This window comes from Drosophila subobscura, chromosome U (assembly GCF_008121235.1).
Source record: "Drosophila subobscura isolate 14011-0131.10 chromosome U, UCBerk_Dsub_1.0, whole genome shotgun sequence".
NCBI lineage: Eukaryota > Metazoa > Arthropoda > Insecta > Diptera > Drosophilidae > Drosophila > Drosophila subobscura.
Genome location: NC_048534.1, coordinates 11,198,968 through 11,216,435, shown reverse-complemented (window position 1 = coordinate 11,216,435; position 17,468 = coordinate 11,198,968). Strand labels below are relative to the sequence as shown.

The 17,468-nt window shown below is 39.5% G+C and overlaps 1 protein-coding gene across 2 annotated transcripts in view; it reads right to left on the bottom strand.

Annotated features, from left to right (window-relative positions):
• Positions 1-17,468, bottom strand: part of LOC117902248 (mucin-6) — an 84,199-nt gene that overhangs the window by 41,456 nt on the left and 25,275 nt on the right. For both annotated transcript variants that reach the window (XM_034813493.1, XM_034813494.1), the window contains exon 3: positions 1,820-1,968. In XM_034813493.1, the coding sequence (XP_034669384.1) occupies positions 1,820-1,968 (149 nt within the window). The remainder of the gene's footprint in view (positions 1-1,819; positions 1,969-17,468) is intronic.

Here is a 17,468-nt window from a genome sequence, read left to right as displayed (position 1 = left end):
GGCACGTTTCCAGCGATGCATAGGTAAATTAACTTTCTCCTCTCTCTCCCTAGCCTCCTCCTATCTTACAGGTTCTGTTCGACAAAGGCTAACGGTAACTGGTAATAGAGAGCCAGGGCAACAGCCATTTTGCGGCTTCAGATGGTTTCAGTCAGTCTTTTGCAAAAGTTCGTGAGAAAGCCGGCCCGGCCCGGCCACAAACTGTAACAAAACTGATTACGACGCTGGAACCAACATAATTTATGGCCAGCAAGAGGCGAGCCGAGCCCCATGCCCAGAAATCTCAGCTAAGAATAATGCCCTCGGTGTGAGCGAAGGGCGGGAACCAGAGCACCCACTGATTGATTGATTGAGCGCCTAACTTAATGCGATTTTTACTTTGGAAGTTCATCAAACAAACTTTGGGCAATGTCAACAAAATAATCGAAATGTGGATGGGGCTGGCTTTGGAGATCGAAACTTTGGGTACCCTTGGTACACATTTTTATAAGGAGTTAGATGATAGATGTTCAGCCCTATAGACTCAATGTGTATGAACCTACAGGGTATAAAATGTTAGACTGTTGGCTTTGCAAACATAAAAACACAAGAAAAATACCCCCTGCAAAAGCCACTCTACAAAGCCGATATTTGAATACCGAAAAATGACGTCAAGGGCGAAAAACGGAATGCACTCGAAAGGTGGTTGGTTGGGTTTTATTTTTCAATGGTTCCGTCTGCTGGTCAGAATGTTTGCTAGCCACACTTTTCGAAACGAAAACAAAACCCAAACCGGCATTCTATGGAAAACGTAGCGCGAAAAACCTGTTTTTCCCTTTTTTTGTGCTAAGAAGTTTTCCTCAATTAGGGGTGAACATAATATAAAAGAGGTAGTCCAGGCACGGGTCAATTGAATCGGTCTGAATGGCAGGCAAATGAATAAAACCTGTGAATGATGATTCATACGTATTCAGAATTGAACCTGGAATTGATTTTTTGTGTTTATTTTGATTGATTTTTGATCACACACTGGTAACACCGCACAACCATACACTTTTCGGGGACGGCCTTATTTCATGACCAATTTTGGTAATTATTTCCCCCCGTCGATCACGAAAGCGCGATCTAATCAATATCACGGAGAACACGCCGACACCAGAAACACCGAACACAAAACAACGAGACATAAGAGACACGGAGCCCGTGTAAGCGAGAGAAAAAGCGGCCGCAGACTGAAGAGACGACACACAAGAGACAAAGTGCAGGCAAATGCCGTTTTATCGATTCCAGATACATTTGTATCTACCAGTACGGTCAGAGCACACAAAGCTCGCTCCCTCGCATGCCACAATGGGGGTTACGATACTCTTAACAACCAGCTGGTAGTTGGTAGGAAAAAGCCGGTTCGCGGCTTAAAACTTTGAACATTCTACTCAGCGGTTTCAAAGTTATTTCTCCTCGAAGCCAAGTTTATCTTGTGGCGAGAGCAAGTTTCGTTGTATCTCTTAGATGTGGCGAAGCACATGTGTCTGCAACAAAAACTGCTTAGGCCAACTGCTTGGCACTGCTTGGCAGTACTGCTTGCACTGCTTTAAGCTTTATAAGCGATCTTGGATACTTCAAAATGTGTAGCATACTTTTAGTCTGAGTACAAAAATGCTTCTGTAGCAGCCATGTAAAGTAAGACATGTACACAAATGACAAACAATAAATGCTAACAAATGTTGAACAATTTGCATTTCAACAAATTAATTAAAGATATTCTGTTTTGTTTTAATAGATATGAATGATGTATGCTTATGATGCTTTTTGTGATTGGATAAACAAAATTAATACTTACGCAGTGGAGTTTTTGCCAATAGCTTTGGTGAGCCATTTCCAGACGCAGACGCTGCTGCCTGTGTGGCAGTGGCAGTGACATCACCGCTGCACAACAATCGCAGATCACTGTGCGAGGACTTGTGGCTATCCTTGCTATACGAGTGTCCACTGTAAGGAGAAAGATAAATAAAGATATAAAGATAATAAATAAGTGCTGAGAAATACTTTTCTGAGATCTAGGAATATCCTTCGGTACAAGGTTGTTCAAAACCATCCGGAAACATCTCCTTTTTAGGTAAATATTTAACAAACAATTTCCCTTTTACCCATAATTGCCAGCTTAACAATCATATGGTATTTATGCAGCTAACAAATTAAGGAAATAAAAGATTGTTCACTTATTTGATCGACTGCTGGTTTTCTTTTCTTTATACCCAAAATTTCTCGGGCTTTTCCAACACTCAAAAATGTTTGACTTGCCTCGACTTGAAAGCCACAAAGCTGTGAAATTATGGAAAAAACAAATTCTTCACGCGCCGTAAAGCAATCACAAAACCAACAAACAGGTGAAAATCGTAAAATCAATTGGGGAAAAAAAACTAGCCGAAATTTATTACACCACCTTTTCCGTTAAGTGGGTGAAATTTCCTTTTCGTCGCCGTTGTAAAACTATTTTTCTTTTGGCATTTTTAACCAACGACTTCCGCCGACAGCTCGCTAATTGAAAACATTACAAAAGAAAGAGAGACCGAAAAAAATGAAAATTTGCAGCAGGAAACGCAACAAAAAATTGCGCGAATGGCCAAAAGGAATTAGCATTGCCAACTGCGTTTCCGCTGGAAGGCAGCATAACTATAATTTTTCTTCGCGCATCCTGCGGGTACTGCAAAATGAAATGTAGTTTTGTCGCTTGGCAGTTGCACTTGTCAACCAGCAGCAACCAAAACATTTTTCATATTTTTTTAAGCATTTATGGGTTTGCTCTGCTGCTGTTGCCACGACAGTTAATTGAATTTCTTGTAGCATAATTAAATGCAATTATATGAAGTTGTTAATGCGTGCACACAGCATAATGGATTGTCGGTGGATGGATAGATAGTTGGTTGGCTTCAAAACATGATTGCAAAATATGTCAACTTTAAGTGGTTGCAGCAGAAAAACTAGAAAAAGCAAAGATGTTTAAAGAAACAGAGCACCCAAGTGGTAGGAAAAAAAGGCCAACTGGGAATTGTAGAGAATGATTTACATAACTAAATTTAATTGGTAATTGCTGGAACAGTTAAAATTCAGCAAAAAACAACGCAAATAGAAATTCTTTTTAAGCCAAAACAACATTCCGCTTGCCCCTTCCTTCCCCGTTTATTATTTTTAACAAAGCTGCCTTTATGTGCATAAAAAAGCAAACAATTCGATTGGGTAAATGTTTTTGTGCTCAAAAACAAATGTTTTCGATGAACCAGCATGGGCAAACCTCTGGTCCTGTTAAAAATAAATAGCATTTAATGAATATTTAATGTTACCTTTGGTCGGCAACTTAAAAGGAAGACAAAAAACTAAGACACGGAAAATCAATTTCTCTGCGAAAACTATGCCAAGACATTAGTTGTTTGCTGCAACAACAAAGATTGTTTATAGCCAAGCCCCGGCTACCGTTTGGCAATATTTTCACTGCCAAGGTTTGCTTTCTGTGTCACCCGTTTGTGCCTTTTAAGGCACCGCCTTGACCAGGCCTGAACGAGCCGCCAGCCAAGCCCCAGCTGGCATTCAAAGAAAATCGAAAACTTCCGCAAACAAAAGCAAAGAAAAAACCAAGTAACGAGTTCAGAAAATGCGAGTAATGAATAAAAAGATACGTTTTAGACATTATCCAAACCTAATTCCAGGAGGAAACAGAGTAGAGCACGACTGGATGGACTGGGGGTGGTGATGGGGGGGCTCCGACTGACCGGTAAATAGATTTAATTATGCAAAAATATAAAAAACGAACCCATCGACACGCTGCACAGTCCACTGAAGCGTTAAACATTGTGCGGAAATTGAGCGAAAGAATCGATTAAACAGAAAGAGAAGGGAAGAAAGTATGGAGGGCGGGCGGCAGACAGAAGCCCTCCTCGCGGTATAAACAAATTGTACATTTTAAATAGCACACCACACCAATGTCTGTGGTATGTTCATCGCATTAAACTTGTGATGTTGTTGTTATAAATATTTATTATAGCGTACCCATAGCCATCTCAATCCCATTTCCCTACCAATCGCTGCAACCACAGACAAAGTGCAAACGGGCGTCGAGGAACTGCTGAGGAGGATCCGAGGAGCTGTTGCAGTGGCAATGGTACGTAATTAAAATGCATTATTAATGAAATGCAAATCAACGAAAACGAGAGGAGTGGCAGTGACACGCAATAGGGGAAGCCTTGGATACACTTGTTATAAGTATGTTGAAAATTTAAGAATTTTCGTAATAATATTTCAATATTTGAATAAGAAAATTATTATTAAATAACTGATGTTATGCTGAAACTGTCTTAGATGTATTTCCGAATTTCCTTAATGGAGCTGCGACACTTCTTTGTTAGTTGCTGAAGCAGATTCTGTCATCGGCTATACCCATTTACCCTCTAAAGGGCGCATCATGCATAAATGTGCACATGTCAGACCCTACCCCATCACACGTCTCCACCCATATAGTCCACCTGTCGCTTTAGGTTTCCTTGGAGAGAACTACCTTTGTCATCATATCTCTTTCCACATACCCTTTGAACGATGCTGCCATTGTATTGTCGTGTACTTTCTGATCGGCAATTGATCGGCAAAACCACCAAGAATCCTTGACATCGTTTATCATTACAACAGTCCCGAAATGACTGCAGTCAACACCCATCCAAATGCTCCTTTAACAAGATGAAACTTAATTCTGCAGCAAGGACAAAAGGCGCATTAAAAGCACTGACAAAATCCATTAAAAATATCTGACAAGTGAGTCTCATGGACTGGCATTTGGCCAGGCATTCAATTGATCTTTGGCCTTTGGCAGCGGCTGGTCGAAAGAGTAAAAGAAATTTGTGCAGCAATTAAGTGACTTCCTCTCGCTGTTGAGGCCAACTTCAAATTGCAGCATCCTCAATAATTTAGCGTCATGTTTGGACCCCATCTACCTACAGCTTCTCCCCGCACTCCATTATGTCTGTATGTACTATGTATTATGCAATTGTTTGCCCTCTCCCCAGCCAGCCTCTCTTGTGCCACAGCCCGAGGCAGAATTCTCTGCTGAAACAATTCGTACTCTTAATGAGCTTCCATTAAACTTAATTGCAGTTGAAGTTGTGTTTGCATACTGCGTTGTATGCAGATGCTCGTACTAGTGCAGATATACGAGGATGGATGGATGGAGGAAGCAGCAATCTGGCAGAGTTTGCATTATGATTTGTCGTTGCAGAAATGAAAACCAAACATTTGATGGATCTGCAACTCCCTCGATGGGTTTCTCCTCCATTTAATTGAGATTTTAATACCCATTACTGGGGGCATTCAGGGGTATGTTTTATTTGTGGAAAGGTTTTGCAGAGCGAGAACTGTATCTGCAGATACTGCCGGAGAAATGGGTATTTTTAAAGCCGACTATTTCATTATCACTTCGTATTCAAGCACCCAGAGCTGAATTCCCATTGCAGTTGCAAATTTCTGAGTGCCTTTGAAGTTTGCTTTCATATTGAAAGATTATTTATCGTGATTCCCTCTACTTATATTCCTTCTGCAAGCTCATACTTTCACCCTGCCATAGACAATTTACTTTAAACGGTTTGATTGCACTCTTGCCTCTGCTTCTACTTCAGAGCTTTGCCCTCTTAACCTCAAAAAATGTTCTCCGCCCGCGAACAGAATGTAGAATAATTAAATTGTTCACTTCCTTTGCCGACCGACCGACCGACCGAGCGGCACAATGTATTCATTATGCGATTTCTTGCATATACAAAGTTGTGAAAATTCACATTAATCAATTCTTTTGTTCTTGCAAATACAAGTACCACGTATCTAGGTGACCTTTTGCATTAATTCAGACCTAATTGGTCTCTCTCTCTCTCTATTAAAGATAAAATCAACAATGAAAAGTAAGTTTTCATTCACAACAATCTCAAAGATAAAGACACAGAGAGAGAGGGAATATTCTTGGATGCTTTTGATTCAGTTCACATCAATTTGGAGCACAGTATGCTCGCATTTCCCATAAAGTGAATCGCCTTTGGTGACAACATAACCAGACGAACAACTTCCACTGCGTTGTGCCAACCAGATCCCCAGACGAGAACCAGGGGAACGAGCTTTTGTTTAACGCATGAGTTATTAATGAACATTAGCAGCATTTGATGTCAGCGTAAGCCACAGTCAGACCTGGCCAGGCCATCGCCATGAAATGGTAACAATAACGAACACCCCCCCACGAGGTGGGGACATGATGCCCAAGTGCTCATCTTGGAACCACACATACTCTTACTCTAATGGAAATCAATGTAGGGTTTTAGTGGCTTTAAAGTGCAAATAATTAGTGGTAGAGATTGGCTGGGGATTTAGGTAATTGCAGTATAAGGGAACAAGAAATTTGATGCATCACTTTGAGCAGTAAAATGTTTACGACTTAAATCTTCGTGAGCGCTAATATATTCTGCAGCTAAGTTTAAGTTCTGTTTGTCTTTAGAGGATCTACTTTCAAGGTAATTTACTATAAAAAGTTAAATATAGATAATCAAACCAAGATCGAAGCAAAATACTCAAGCTAATACTTAGTTTACCTCACATTAATCAGAGTTTAGGGCAAATTAAACTCTTAAAATTCTGTTTATAGATTAAAAGAATCATTTCAGTGGCTGTTTATTTTAAAAATTGTAACGCTGATGTCAGCAGAGAGAACCAGCCTGTCCCATTAGATTCACTGTGCAGACTCTCTAATTGGTTTTGTCGCTATTCCAATCGAAAAGCCAACCATATTTGACTAATGAGGCAACCTCTTTTCAGTCTGAATGAAACTAAGATTGCGATCTACTATTAAGTCAGCTTTGAAAATATTTCAACAATTATTGAAAGATGGTAAGACCACACATAATGATCTATTTTTGGGAAGAAAGTAGGCAGAAATTATATTTTAATAATGCTTTGAATGATTTTAGGGTTGAAAGATAATTTTGTTTGTAATTTGTAAAAATGTGGAGCAAAAATAGACTCACCTACAAATTGATAACGAAAGAATATAAATATTTAAGTGTTTATATTTGATCAGCTTCAAATGCACCAAATGCATGGAGCAGCTGTCAAGACTCGTTCTTCGGCAGTGAAACATTATACGATGCAAAGAAGGAGACGGAGACGCAGTCAACTCTCGAGTGTATTGACTTCGGCACATAGATGGGCATATTGCCTGGCAACCTGCTCTCTTGCTTTGGCACTCTTTCTCCTACATTAAGTCATACTTATATGGGCAGTGGGATATGCTTTACAATGGATCGACATCAGCGACAAAAGTAACGACAACAACAGCAGCATTGAGGTTAGGAAACCATTGCAAATAGTTGAATGAGAAGGCAGCACGCCACGAACACGACACACTGCGATTGTCTTCATTCAGACTTCACAGAGAGCCGACTACATATGGTCTAATGTCGGAAAAAATGCTACGAATGTGCAAATTGAAATGACTTGAGCGATAAGAAATGTAAATGTTACTTTTTTTGCTGTTGATTTTCCAGTGGCATCATTAGTTTGTGTGGGGAACATCCACTGGAAGTAGCTTCTGAAAGATCGGTGAAGATCCATCGGTGGGTTCGTGTCTGTCTTCATTAGAGGCATTGTTCTAATTTCCCTTCGCTGTTGCCCTGACTTGAATGTGGACCAATGGAACGCAAGAAAATAACTTAATTCCTTACTGAAATGTTTAGGAAATTTTTAAGCAAAGGTTTTGTGAGTAGAAATTGAAAAGGGAGATGGTTGATTGCAGAATTATCTTTATGGAACAAAGGACATTCGGGTCATTATAATTATTAAAACCACTTTGGAATATTTCAGCGATTTTTATATGAAATCTCTTAAGAATTATCGGTGCAGCATGGCAGCAACATTTCCCAAAATACACAAAAATATTCCATAAATTACAAAACAATCGTAAATATGAAAATTTCCACATTTCCCCAAGGTCTGGTACGCATTCAAAAAGCCAAATGCAACCAACCCAATTAGATGGAATTTATGTTACAATAACAAAAGACGCAGACTAGACATTCAAATGTACAGATTCGATGATATTGCGGTCAACCGAAGAATTGCTTTATAAACAGTCGCCAGACAGCGGCACTCCAGTCAAATATTTGCTATTCCCCGATGACCACAATGGCATTCAGTTGTAGGACAAATATTTGCTTTACTATTTCACATTTCTCAAATGAGAGCAAGAAAGAATTTTCGGTTCGGAAAACACTTAAGACATCTTTGTGTCCACATTTGGTCTCTCGACTGGAACGGGACTGAGAAAGCGGAAGCCCAAGAAACGCAAAAAGTGTCCATTAAAAACATGCATAAATGTATTAATTGACAAGAAAATGTTTCCTCACGTCTGGGTGAATATCCAAGATAGATGTAGCACAACAATGGCAGGAAAGCAAAAACCTAATTGATTCTGGGCCTTAGCAACCGGCGCCGTCTCGCTTCAGCGCCCCTAACTCTGCTCTCAGCATTTTCTACCCATGTTTCGTGGCTCCACTCGTACTCGCAGTCATTGTATCGTACCCGTACAATGGACGAAGCTGAGCGTAAACATTTCAACAACTTTTTCGCGGTTTTTCCTATGCGGTTCGGTTAAAGAATAGTCAAAAAAACATAGTTGGGGGCTTTGATTATGTTTGGCTTAGGCGAATGGGGAATGCTCTATGGTTGGGAGATAGTTGAAGGAATATGAAGGCTTTAATTGGGAGTGCTTGGATAAGGTTCAACAATTGATTAATTTTCTGCAAAACTTATTCAAAACTCTCGAAATCTTCCATGGCGCACCTCACATTTTCTCGTTTCACCTTGTCGATGTTGCCAGATGATTATGCGGCAGCCACCGACAGCGGGCAGCAAAATTTTTATTTGAAAAGAGCCCCCAAAACCGAAACAAGTGTTTTCCAACGCGTTGCGCTCCGTTTGGAAATGTGGCAGCAGCAGCAGTGGAGCTGCAGCCGCAGCCGCAGCAGCCGCAGCATTTTGCCGGCAGTCCTACTTTTAAATATAGAATTTGAACCAATTTCGCTTGCTCGCTTGTGATGGGAATGGGATGTGATACTGATGATGTTTGCTGCTCTTTCGGCCAGGCCGAAATGTTGTTTCTTTTTGGTTCCCAGCGCGTTGTTTTGTATTTTTGCCGGGTCCCGCCCGAACAGAGAAGCGAGCAAAAATAGAGTTTGAGTTGGTGCTGCGGATAGATGTGGCCCCGCTGATGTCGTTTAAAAATAAGCCATGTGATTCATGGGTCGGAATTATTCGACTGTGTATTGTAATATCGAGCATTGTGCCCTGCCCTGCCCTGTCCTGTCCTGCGCTTGTGGGCCAAGCAATCTGTTTTGTCGTGTTCGTTGGAGTTTCCTGATGGGCGTCTAAGTGGCTGGCCTGCAGTCGCTATACTCGTGCCATAGGACATAGGATTATTGGGCACAGCGTGGGTGTCTAAGTGAAATTGAATTGGGGTAGGTGCTCATAACATGTGGGGCCTAATGGGTGGTCGTTATGCCTGACAAAACTCAGGGTTTTGGGCTTAAGTTTCTAGATTACTATTCAAGTGCAGTAGCTGATAAGCTGGCAAGAGGTTTTTGGTTGGAATGCACAGTATGATAAGATAAAAATAAGTAACTAAAGTAATTTTCAGATAAGATGAAAGCTGACTAATTCTCACATTTGAGATAAGTAAAGATAAATGCAAAGTTTGTTTGCGCTGAATAAAATGCAAATGGAAGTCAAGGTGAACGGATACTTCATTCTCGAATTCAATCTGTGGCCTTTAATCAATGAATTACACAACCCATTGATAAAGCACTTTCCTTATCCATGAATGACTTTCACAATGTACATTTCCCACACACAAACACAGCAGAGCATCGTTTTCCCTTTCCATAGAACACACACAGCGGAACACACTCCATGAGATTTTCCCCCAAAAACTGTGGCGCTTTCACAACACACAAAAAAGGGGGGGAAAAAGAGCTGAAAATGCTACCAAATCACTTAAGCTCATTAGTTAATATCCAATTTATAAAGAAGTCAAGAAAGCAAGACAAAAGCAAAGGCAGAAACCACCAACATTAATCAAATATCATTGAAAAAAACGAAAAGAAAATGTTAGGCACAGCCAAGCAACAACAATGCAGGAAAATTTCACCAACTTGTAAAGCATTTTCCCCCCCTACAAAACACACCGCTGAGAGCAGGCGACAAATTAAAATCCTCAGACGATTGCCACACAAGAGATTGAATACTGGGGTAAGAAAAAATGGAAGGAGAGAGGGGAAACGACATGATGGGGAGCGGGAAAATTCTTGTTGACATTACGAAACATGTGAGGAAAATCGCATGCTAGAGATTTAAGGTGTTTTGGCAGAGAGCAAAAGTCAAAATGTTGCCAAAGCCCCAAAACGACAAGAAATCAATAAGAGAACAGGAAATGAAGAGAGGATTGTGGAGTCGAATAGTTAGATGCCCTTAAAGAGGAATTTTTCTGCAATATTATAATATTTACAACATTTCTGTTCTTTGCGATTTTGATCTCTTCATTTCTTCTTGTAATTTATACACATCCAAACATATTATAGAATTTCGAGTGTAACTCTGCCATCGGGTGGCAAAAAATCACTGAGAGAACAAGAAGAGTGGTTGATGGTGCCATGTGGAATAGGTCAAAGGAGTGACACATGTCGAGGGTTAAGTCTGATGATTGCGTAAATGCTCACGTGAGACATAACAGCGACATGGGGCAGGGACGGGGTCTCGAGTGGCACTCCTCTGATACCAGTATTTTCCCTGTTGATGGGCCCTGACAAATCATGATTTGTCGTCGATTCCTGTGTGTGCAGATGCTCGACAGTTCCCCTAAATTTCCCAGTCGCCTCTCCAGCTTTTCCACTCCCCAATTTGTGTAGTTTTCTTTTTCTCAACATCTCCATGGGCCGCCTGTCTATTGGTTTGTCGGTTCCTCACTTTATTTGACTCCACACACGCCATAATTTCCCACACGGAAGGCAATTTGTTTGCCACGCTCACAGAAATTTATGGTTTTCGGAGGTATTTCACGCTCACCCCGTGGAGGTGGTTTCCCTTAAGGCTTCCTTTTTTTATGGAACTTCATTTTTGGTTCAGATGATAATGTTAACGATGGGCAGGGAATACCACAGCGATGGAGAGGGAGAGCATTACTCAGCTGTGTATTCGCTGGCACTTAAAATGCCATCAAATGTCATTGGGCACGTGAGACTTTTTATACTTTCAGCCCGCACCATTTCCCTGGTGCCTTCCATCGGAATTTGGGTCAATTGTTGCTAATTGCTTATTAATGTCCAATGCCTAGCCCACAAAGTTGACACATATTTGAATTTAATTTGCAAACAGGCAAACAGGGAGAGTGAAAACGGGTTAGAGTTACTACTTAATCAGGCAAATGAAATGGCGAGAATGCCATGTAATTTATTTGTTTCGTAATTAAAAGCGACACAAACATGGCCATCAATAAAATCTACTTATTTATAGTGGAAATGGCACTTAATTAGGAAGCTTTCAATAAAGGAAATTAAAGGAATTCATTTAGTTAATGATTTACCCAAAATAATATTCGGAAAGGGAAAAGATGATGAGACCAATTTATTGTAAAGGATAATGGTAGGCAATTCGACAGCCAAATCTCAGGTTAATAAAATCTTTTAAAGTAATTTGAAAAACTAGAATGTGTACCCCATTAAAGTAAATAAATCCAGCAGAGAGAAACTAGCCCAAATAATTTGCATTTCAATTTCTATATTCACATTTAAATGAATACAGAAAAAACAATCATGCCAGCATATATTTCTGGCTTGCTTCTTGTTTGGATTTCCGTTTTGAAAAGCTGAAACTGCGAGTTTCGCATAAACGCATAAAACATTATATTTTTGGGTAATTTAGATCTTGATTTGATGCCGCAACTTCCGTTCCTAGATTCAAATAAACAATTCACGATTATTTGGTTCAAAATAAAAATACGCCCGTAATCGTAATAATCTAATAATGGAATACAGGTTTATACACTGTATAGCTTTGGCGAAATTTATTTGATTTATAATCGATACTTATCAGCCTCTTGTTCTACGAATAATTACATTAAATAGATTCGACTTTTATCTTTAATGTTAGGAAAAACATATTTGTACCCGTACTTTCAGGGTCACGGAATGAAAACTTGTGTAACCGAAAGAACCAAAATCCACGATAATAAGCCACGAAAAACACCTTCTAGAACCTTGAGTTTTGTTATATTTTCGGATTCCCCTTGCACTCAAAAGTCTGTAAATTTGCATGGTAATTCCGCGTCCGCTTCGCTCAGCTGCTAATAAACAATTTTCCGCAACTACTGGGCAAAGTTTACGGCCACAGAAACCAAACTTCATTACAATTTCAAATTTCAAGTCTCTTGTGCTCTTAAGAACCTCGAACCCCCCAGTAATTACTCCACCGAAAACGAAGAAATTGGCATAAATTGTTAATGCAAATGCGTCACTGTGGCAGGGCGCAAAGTCTAGCAAAAAGGTGAAAAAAGCTTGGCTTGAAAACTTCAACGTTCCCTGAATAAATATTCTAAAAGCGTTTGCACGCGGTGGGAATGGATTTTCCAATCGGGGTACCGAATGAAATGCTTAATTGACGTCGAAATGCAACAAAAGCTGCGAATTGCATACAACAAATTCATTAAATTTGATTGAAAATTGGATTTGGCTACGCTCTATTGAATTTCATCGTTCGCAAGCGGATTTTTACTGGGAACCAGCGTAGCTTTGGGGAGTGTTCTGGTTCCAATTTAACGGCTAACAGCTTCATACAACTCCCAACCAGTTTGCCCCATCTGCCCCAAAGGCACAAAAGATGATCAATTAACAACAGAAAAACAGCCAGTGCCTCCGTGCCCCAAGGGGCATGCAAACGAGTCAAATATTTAGCGAAATGAAAACCTTTTGTGAAATTACTAAAACTCTTTCAATGAAACTCGTTACAACGCCAATATGCAAATGTGTCGCAAAGATTTATTAGAATTCTAGGCTTAAGGCATCGCTCTCGACCATTTTTGGGTCTCGCCAATCAGCTTACACATTTGTCACTCTGGCAAAAAGAGGAACGATTTCTATGACATATTTTTATATGCGCATTATTATTCTATTTGGAGGCTAAAATTCGAAGAGAGATTAATGTGCGAACGACCGAGGACAATTCCCTGAAATTATGCCAAGATATTATTCATAAGTAAATCAATCAAGCGAAAGTTTTGCATCTACTCTGGGGACAAAACCCACCCAATCAGAGTGTCAGAAGTTCCGTTTATGGTTTAATTTGGTTTTTTTGCTCAAGGATTAGCCCATCCAAAGGTCTCACTTGTCAGAATAATAATGATTAATGGCCTTCAAGCCTGTGCAGCGTGTTCCACATTTCACACAAGCAAATGTGTCACTCATAAAAAGGTCAAAAGGGGAGTAGGGATTGGGTTCAAAGCACACCATAAATTCTGGCAAAGCCTATAATGTAGATGCTACTCTCCGACTGGCGCTGGAACTGGCGCGCTTTATGGAAATTTATTATTATTCAACGGCCAGAAAAGCAAAACCAAACCGTTGCCGCATACGCCCATAAATACAAGCAGATCATTGATTAGCGCATAAATATTCACACGACTGTCCATTCGATTCGGTTTGGCTGTTGGACCCCGGCACAAGTTCAGGGTCACCAAAGATACAACGAGTTTCGTCTGATTTACATCCATCTAAATGGCTCTCTCAACTTTGCGATGAGTTCAAGCGTTCAACCCCCCCCTTTTGTTGGTTTTTCCCTATTGTAAATTGGGAAAAGCAAACAAGAGCTTAACCAATTTTCGCAGCTTTACTCTGGGTATAAGTTTACGCAGTAAATTTACTCAAATAGTTTTTCCTGGAGTTTTTCCAACCGAGTTGTTGGCTACACACCACACTCTTCCTGAAGAACTTTTGCCAAAAATTTTATTTTATTTTATTTTTGTGGAGCATCTGACAATTGGGCTGAAAATTGCTCTGGCTGGCTTAACTTTTAACTTCATTTGTTGCCAATCAAATATTTAACATTTAACACGGCTTGTGTGTGTGTGTGTGTTATGGTTGGGTAATGCTGTTTCTTTTAAGGGGTATTCAGGAGAGATGAAAGTTGTATGGGGATTGTGGGAGGGAAAATAATACTACAGAAAATAGTTGACTCTCAAAAAAGAAGTCTCTTAACCCACCTTCAGAACAGCAATAAATATTTTTGTACCCCAAATAAACCTTACCATTTCATGCTGGCAGATAATTTCGTTTTAATTTATATTCAAATTACGGTATAGAAAATAATACAGAAAACAAAAATCATGCTCTGTTTGCTATTTTTTATTGCTATTTTTGTTTAGATTTCCGTTTGATTTCCCTCCGGAATACTCAAATAAAAACACATAAAGTGCTTCAATTTTCTGTAGTTTGTTTCTCTTGGATGATGGAGCAACTTCCGTTCCTCGATTAAACCGAAGAATTTATTTAGGTTCAATAATCAAAATGTTCTCTGAAACGATACATCCGAAATACAGGTTTTCACAGATCCAACATTTTGATATAATCAATTTTAAACTGGATTTTTAAGAGCATGCCAAATGCTCAGCATTGCCAGAGCGAAACCCTAAAATTGTATCTTCATTTGAACAAGCGGCAGCAGCAGCTAATTTAATATTTATAAACACTTATTTTCACAATCCCATTATAAATTTATGAATTGGCCAGCTATGCACACAGAAAAAAGAAACAAAACGGGATTTTAAAAATGCAAACAAAACTGAAAAGCGCAAAAAAGCAAAGGAATGAGCTGCATGATGAGGGTATTCGGAGAAATGTAGGGAGAGGAAATGGCGATTCTGTTGGCCTGTTCTGTTTCTCCTTTTTTTGTGGGCAAACATATTTACCTTTTTTACACAATTTTCTACACTTTCAATGGGTAACATAACTATGAAAGGGTGTGGCCAATGCAGGGAAAGAAAAATTATATTTTGTATATTTAAAATATGTATACAATTTGTTAGATAAAACCTCTTTACAACATATAGAATGTAACTATGCAAATATCGATCTCAAAGTGTATAGAAAGCTTCGTCTTTCATCTTTTAATCTTTGCCAAAAAAAAGAATTACATAATTCTGATGCAAACTTTTAAAGCAAAGAGCAAAAGGAAACTGCTTGCATTTTTAATTAAAAACTATGTTTTGTTGTTGTTGTTGTTTTTGTTGGTGGGCGTTAAATAGTCGACTTCTCTCGCTCATGGGCTCGCAGCTTCGGCTTTCAACGTGTTGACAGGTCCGCATGACACTTGTCACAGCAGAGCTGCGCGACTGTATGCCACCAAAGGCCGACTCGACTCCCTGTCTGTCCGCCGGGTACATGCCCCAAAACATAAAGCCGGAGGCTGCTTGCTGATGCTGGCTGCTCGCAAGACTTGGCAGATTGAAACGACTTTATTAGCAATTTCCATGCAGCAGTCGAACGTTTCACTCTCGCCGCATGGATCCAATTGAGTTTGATGGCTTTTATTAATAACACCATGACATTTATGGCCATTTTGTTAGCGCAACAGTCGTCATTGTCATTAGAGTTAAAACTACCATATCATTGCAAAAGGTCAAAGTCGTAAACACAGTATGAAATGGTGATGGCAGACACTGGGCCAAGAGACTGTCCATCAGACATAAACAGCGAGCGCAAGTAGACTTCGCTCGAAACTATTCCCCACTTTCTGACATACTTTTTCTCTCAGTGCAAAAATTCATTTTATGGCTCTCGCATCTTACAGCAAACGGTGTCTGAAGCAGCAGTCGAGAAAACAAAAGCCTCGCCATGCACGTGCTAATGAATCCGCTTACCAGACACAAATCGTTATTATGCGAGACGCGCCTAATGTTCGATTTCCCATTTTCTCCCAACTCTGTAAGCCTCCCGCCCAGACCTATTTTTGATTCCTGAGAGAGAGAGGAAATGCCACTGGTCTATTTCTAGATGAAAAATCAATATTTGCATTCGTGTGCTTTGAGTCTTTGGAGCGTAGACTATGATCTCGTGTACTTCCTTAATTGCTGTTGCTATTCTGTTGACCTTGTCGAAATTTATGATATTTATTCGTGTGGCTTTTGGCCCCTCTGTTTCGGATTGTTTATCTTGAAGTAACACGCCGTGTCTAGAGGTCTGCCCCTTGGCTGATAACATGTGTTCGCTAATGGCCAAAAGACTAGGGAGACCTAAATTACGGCTACGTCTGTGTCTGTCTTGTCGTTTCTCTCAGTTATTTACAAAGTTTGTGTACACGGATCAAAAATTTGTTTGATTGTTCCTCGCTGATTGTTCAAATTGTGATTAAAAGTTTTTAATGAATCTCTTGAAGTTGGAATTTTGTTTGATTTTTCGTCAAACATTTTGATTTTGAAATTGCTTTTTGCCATGAGTGGTGTGTGTCCATTGATAAGTTAAATTATCTGTGGGATAAACAAAGTTTCAAGCAATGGCAATGAATTTATAATGGGAAAGACGTAAAAAGCAGACTAGAATTTCTTTACCTGATAAGCGAAATATTTATGAACTAATACAATAATTTATTTAATTGCCAAAATGTGTCTTAGCTTGCTGAAATTGTAATCGAATAAGAAGTGGCATGAGATAACTTTCCACGAAGTGGCTCTTTGTGTAGTTGATTGTGGATAGCTGTGAAATATTCTTACTCTCAAACACGTAAATAAATATTTATATATATTATTGTATACCAACAAAATAAACGCTGTACCGCTGGCGGTTAAGCCGCAATTATTCATTACGACAGTGATATCATTTCTGGACTGGGGCTATAATTAAAATCTCTGTAGTAAGAGCCATGACGTAATGTTATAAATTGACAACAATCTCGTTTGTAATCAATTCAAATGTGGAACTATTGAATGTAGAACACTTATTAACTTAAAAGTAATAACTGTAGACCTCCTTTTAATCAGGAATACAAATATATTAATTAATGTTCGAGTATAACTTTCAAGCTTCAAAACCTTCGCTTCACTTAAACCCGATTCCCATTCTCAATATCACAAGATTCTCCCATTACGTGTAAGCATTTCATTCATTTACGTAAGCCCATGTGAATTGACAGTTGGATATATATAGATACATATAGATATGTACATATACACATACAGATTGACTCAACTTGAGCTTGGGTGTTTTTCACACAGTCGCGCGAGCCGGTTCCGTGACCCAAACAAAGCGCACACTACAAGATACATTCACATTGCTCAGTTTGTTATTGCCGGCTCCACTCGGCTCGTCTCGGTTGATAAATATATCTATAATATAGCTTCTGTGTATGTACATATGTACATATAAGCATCTATTTAT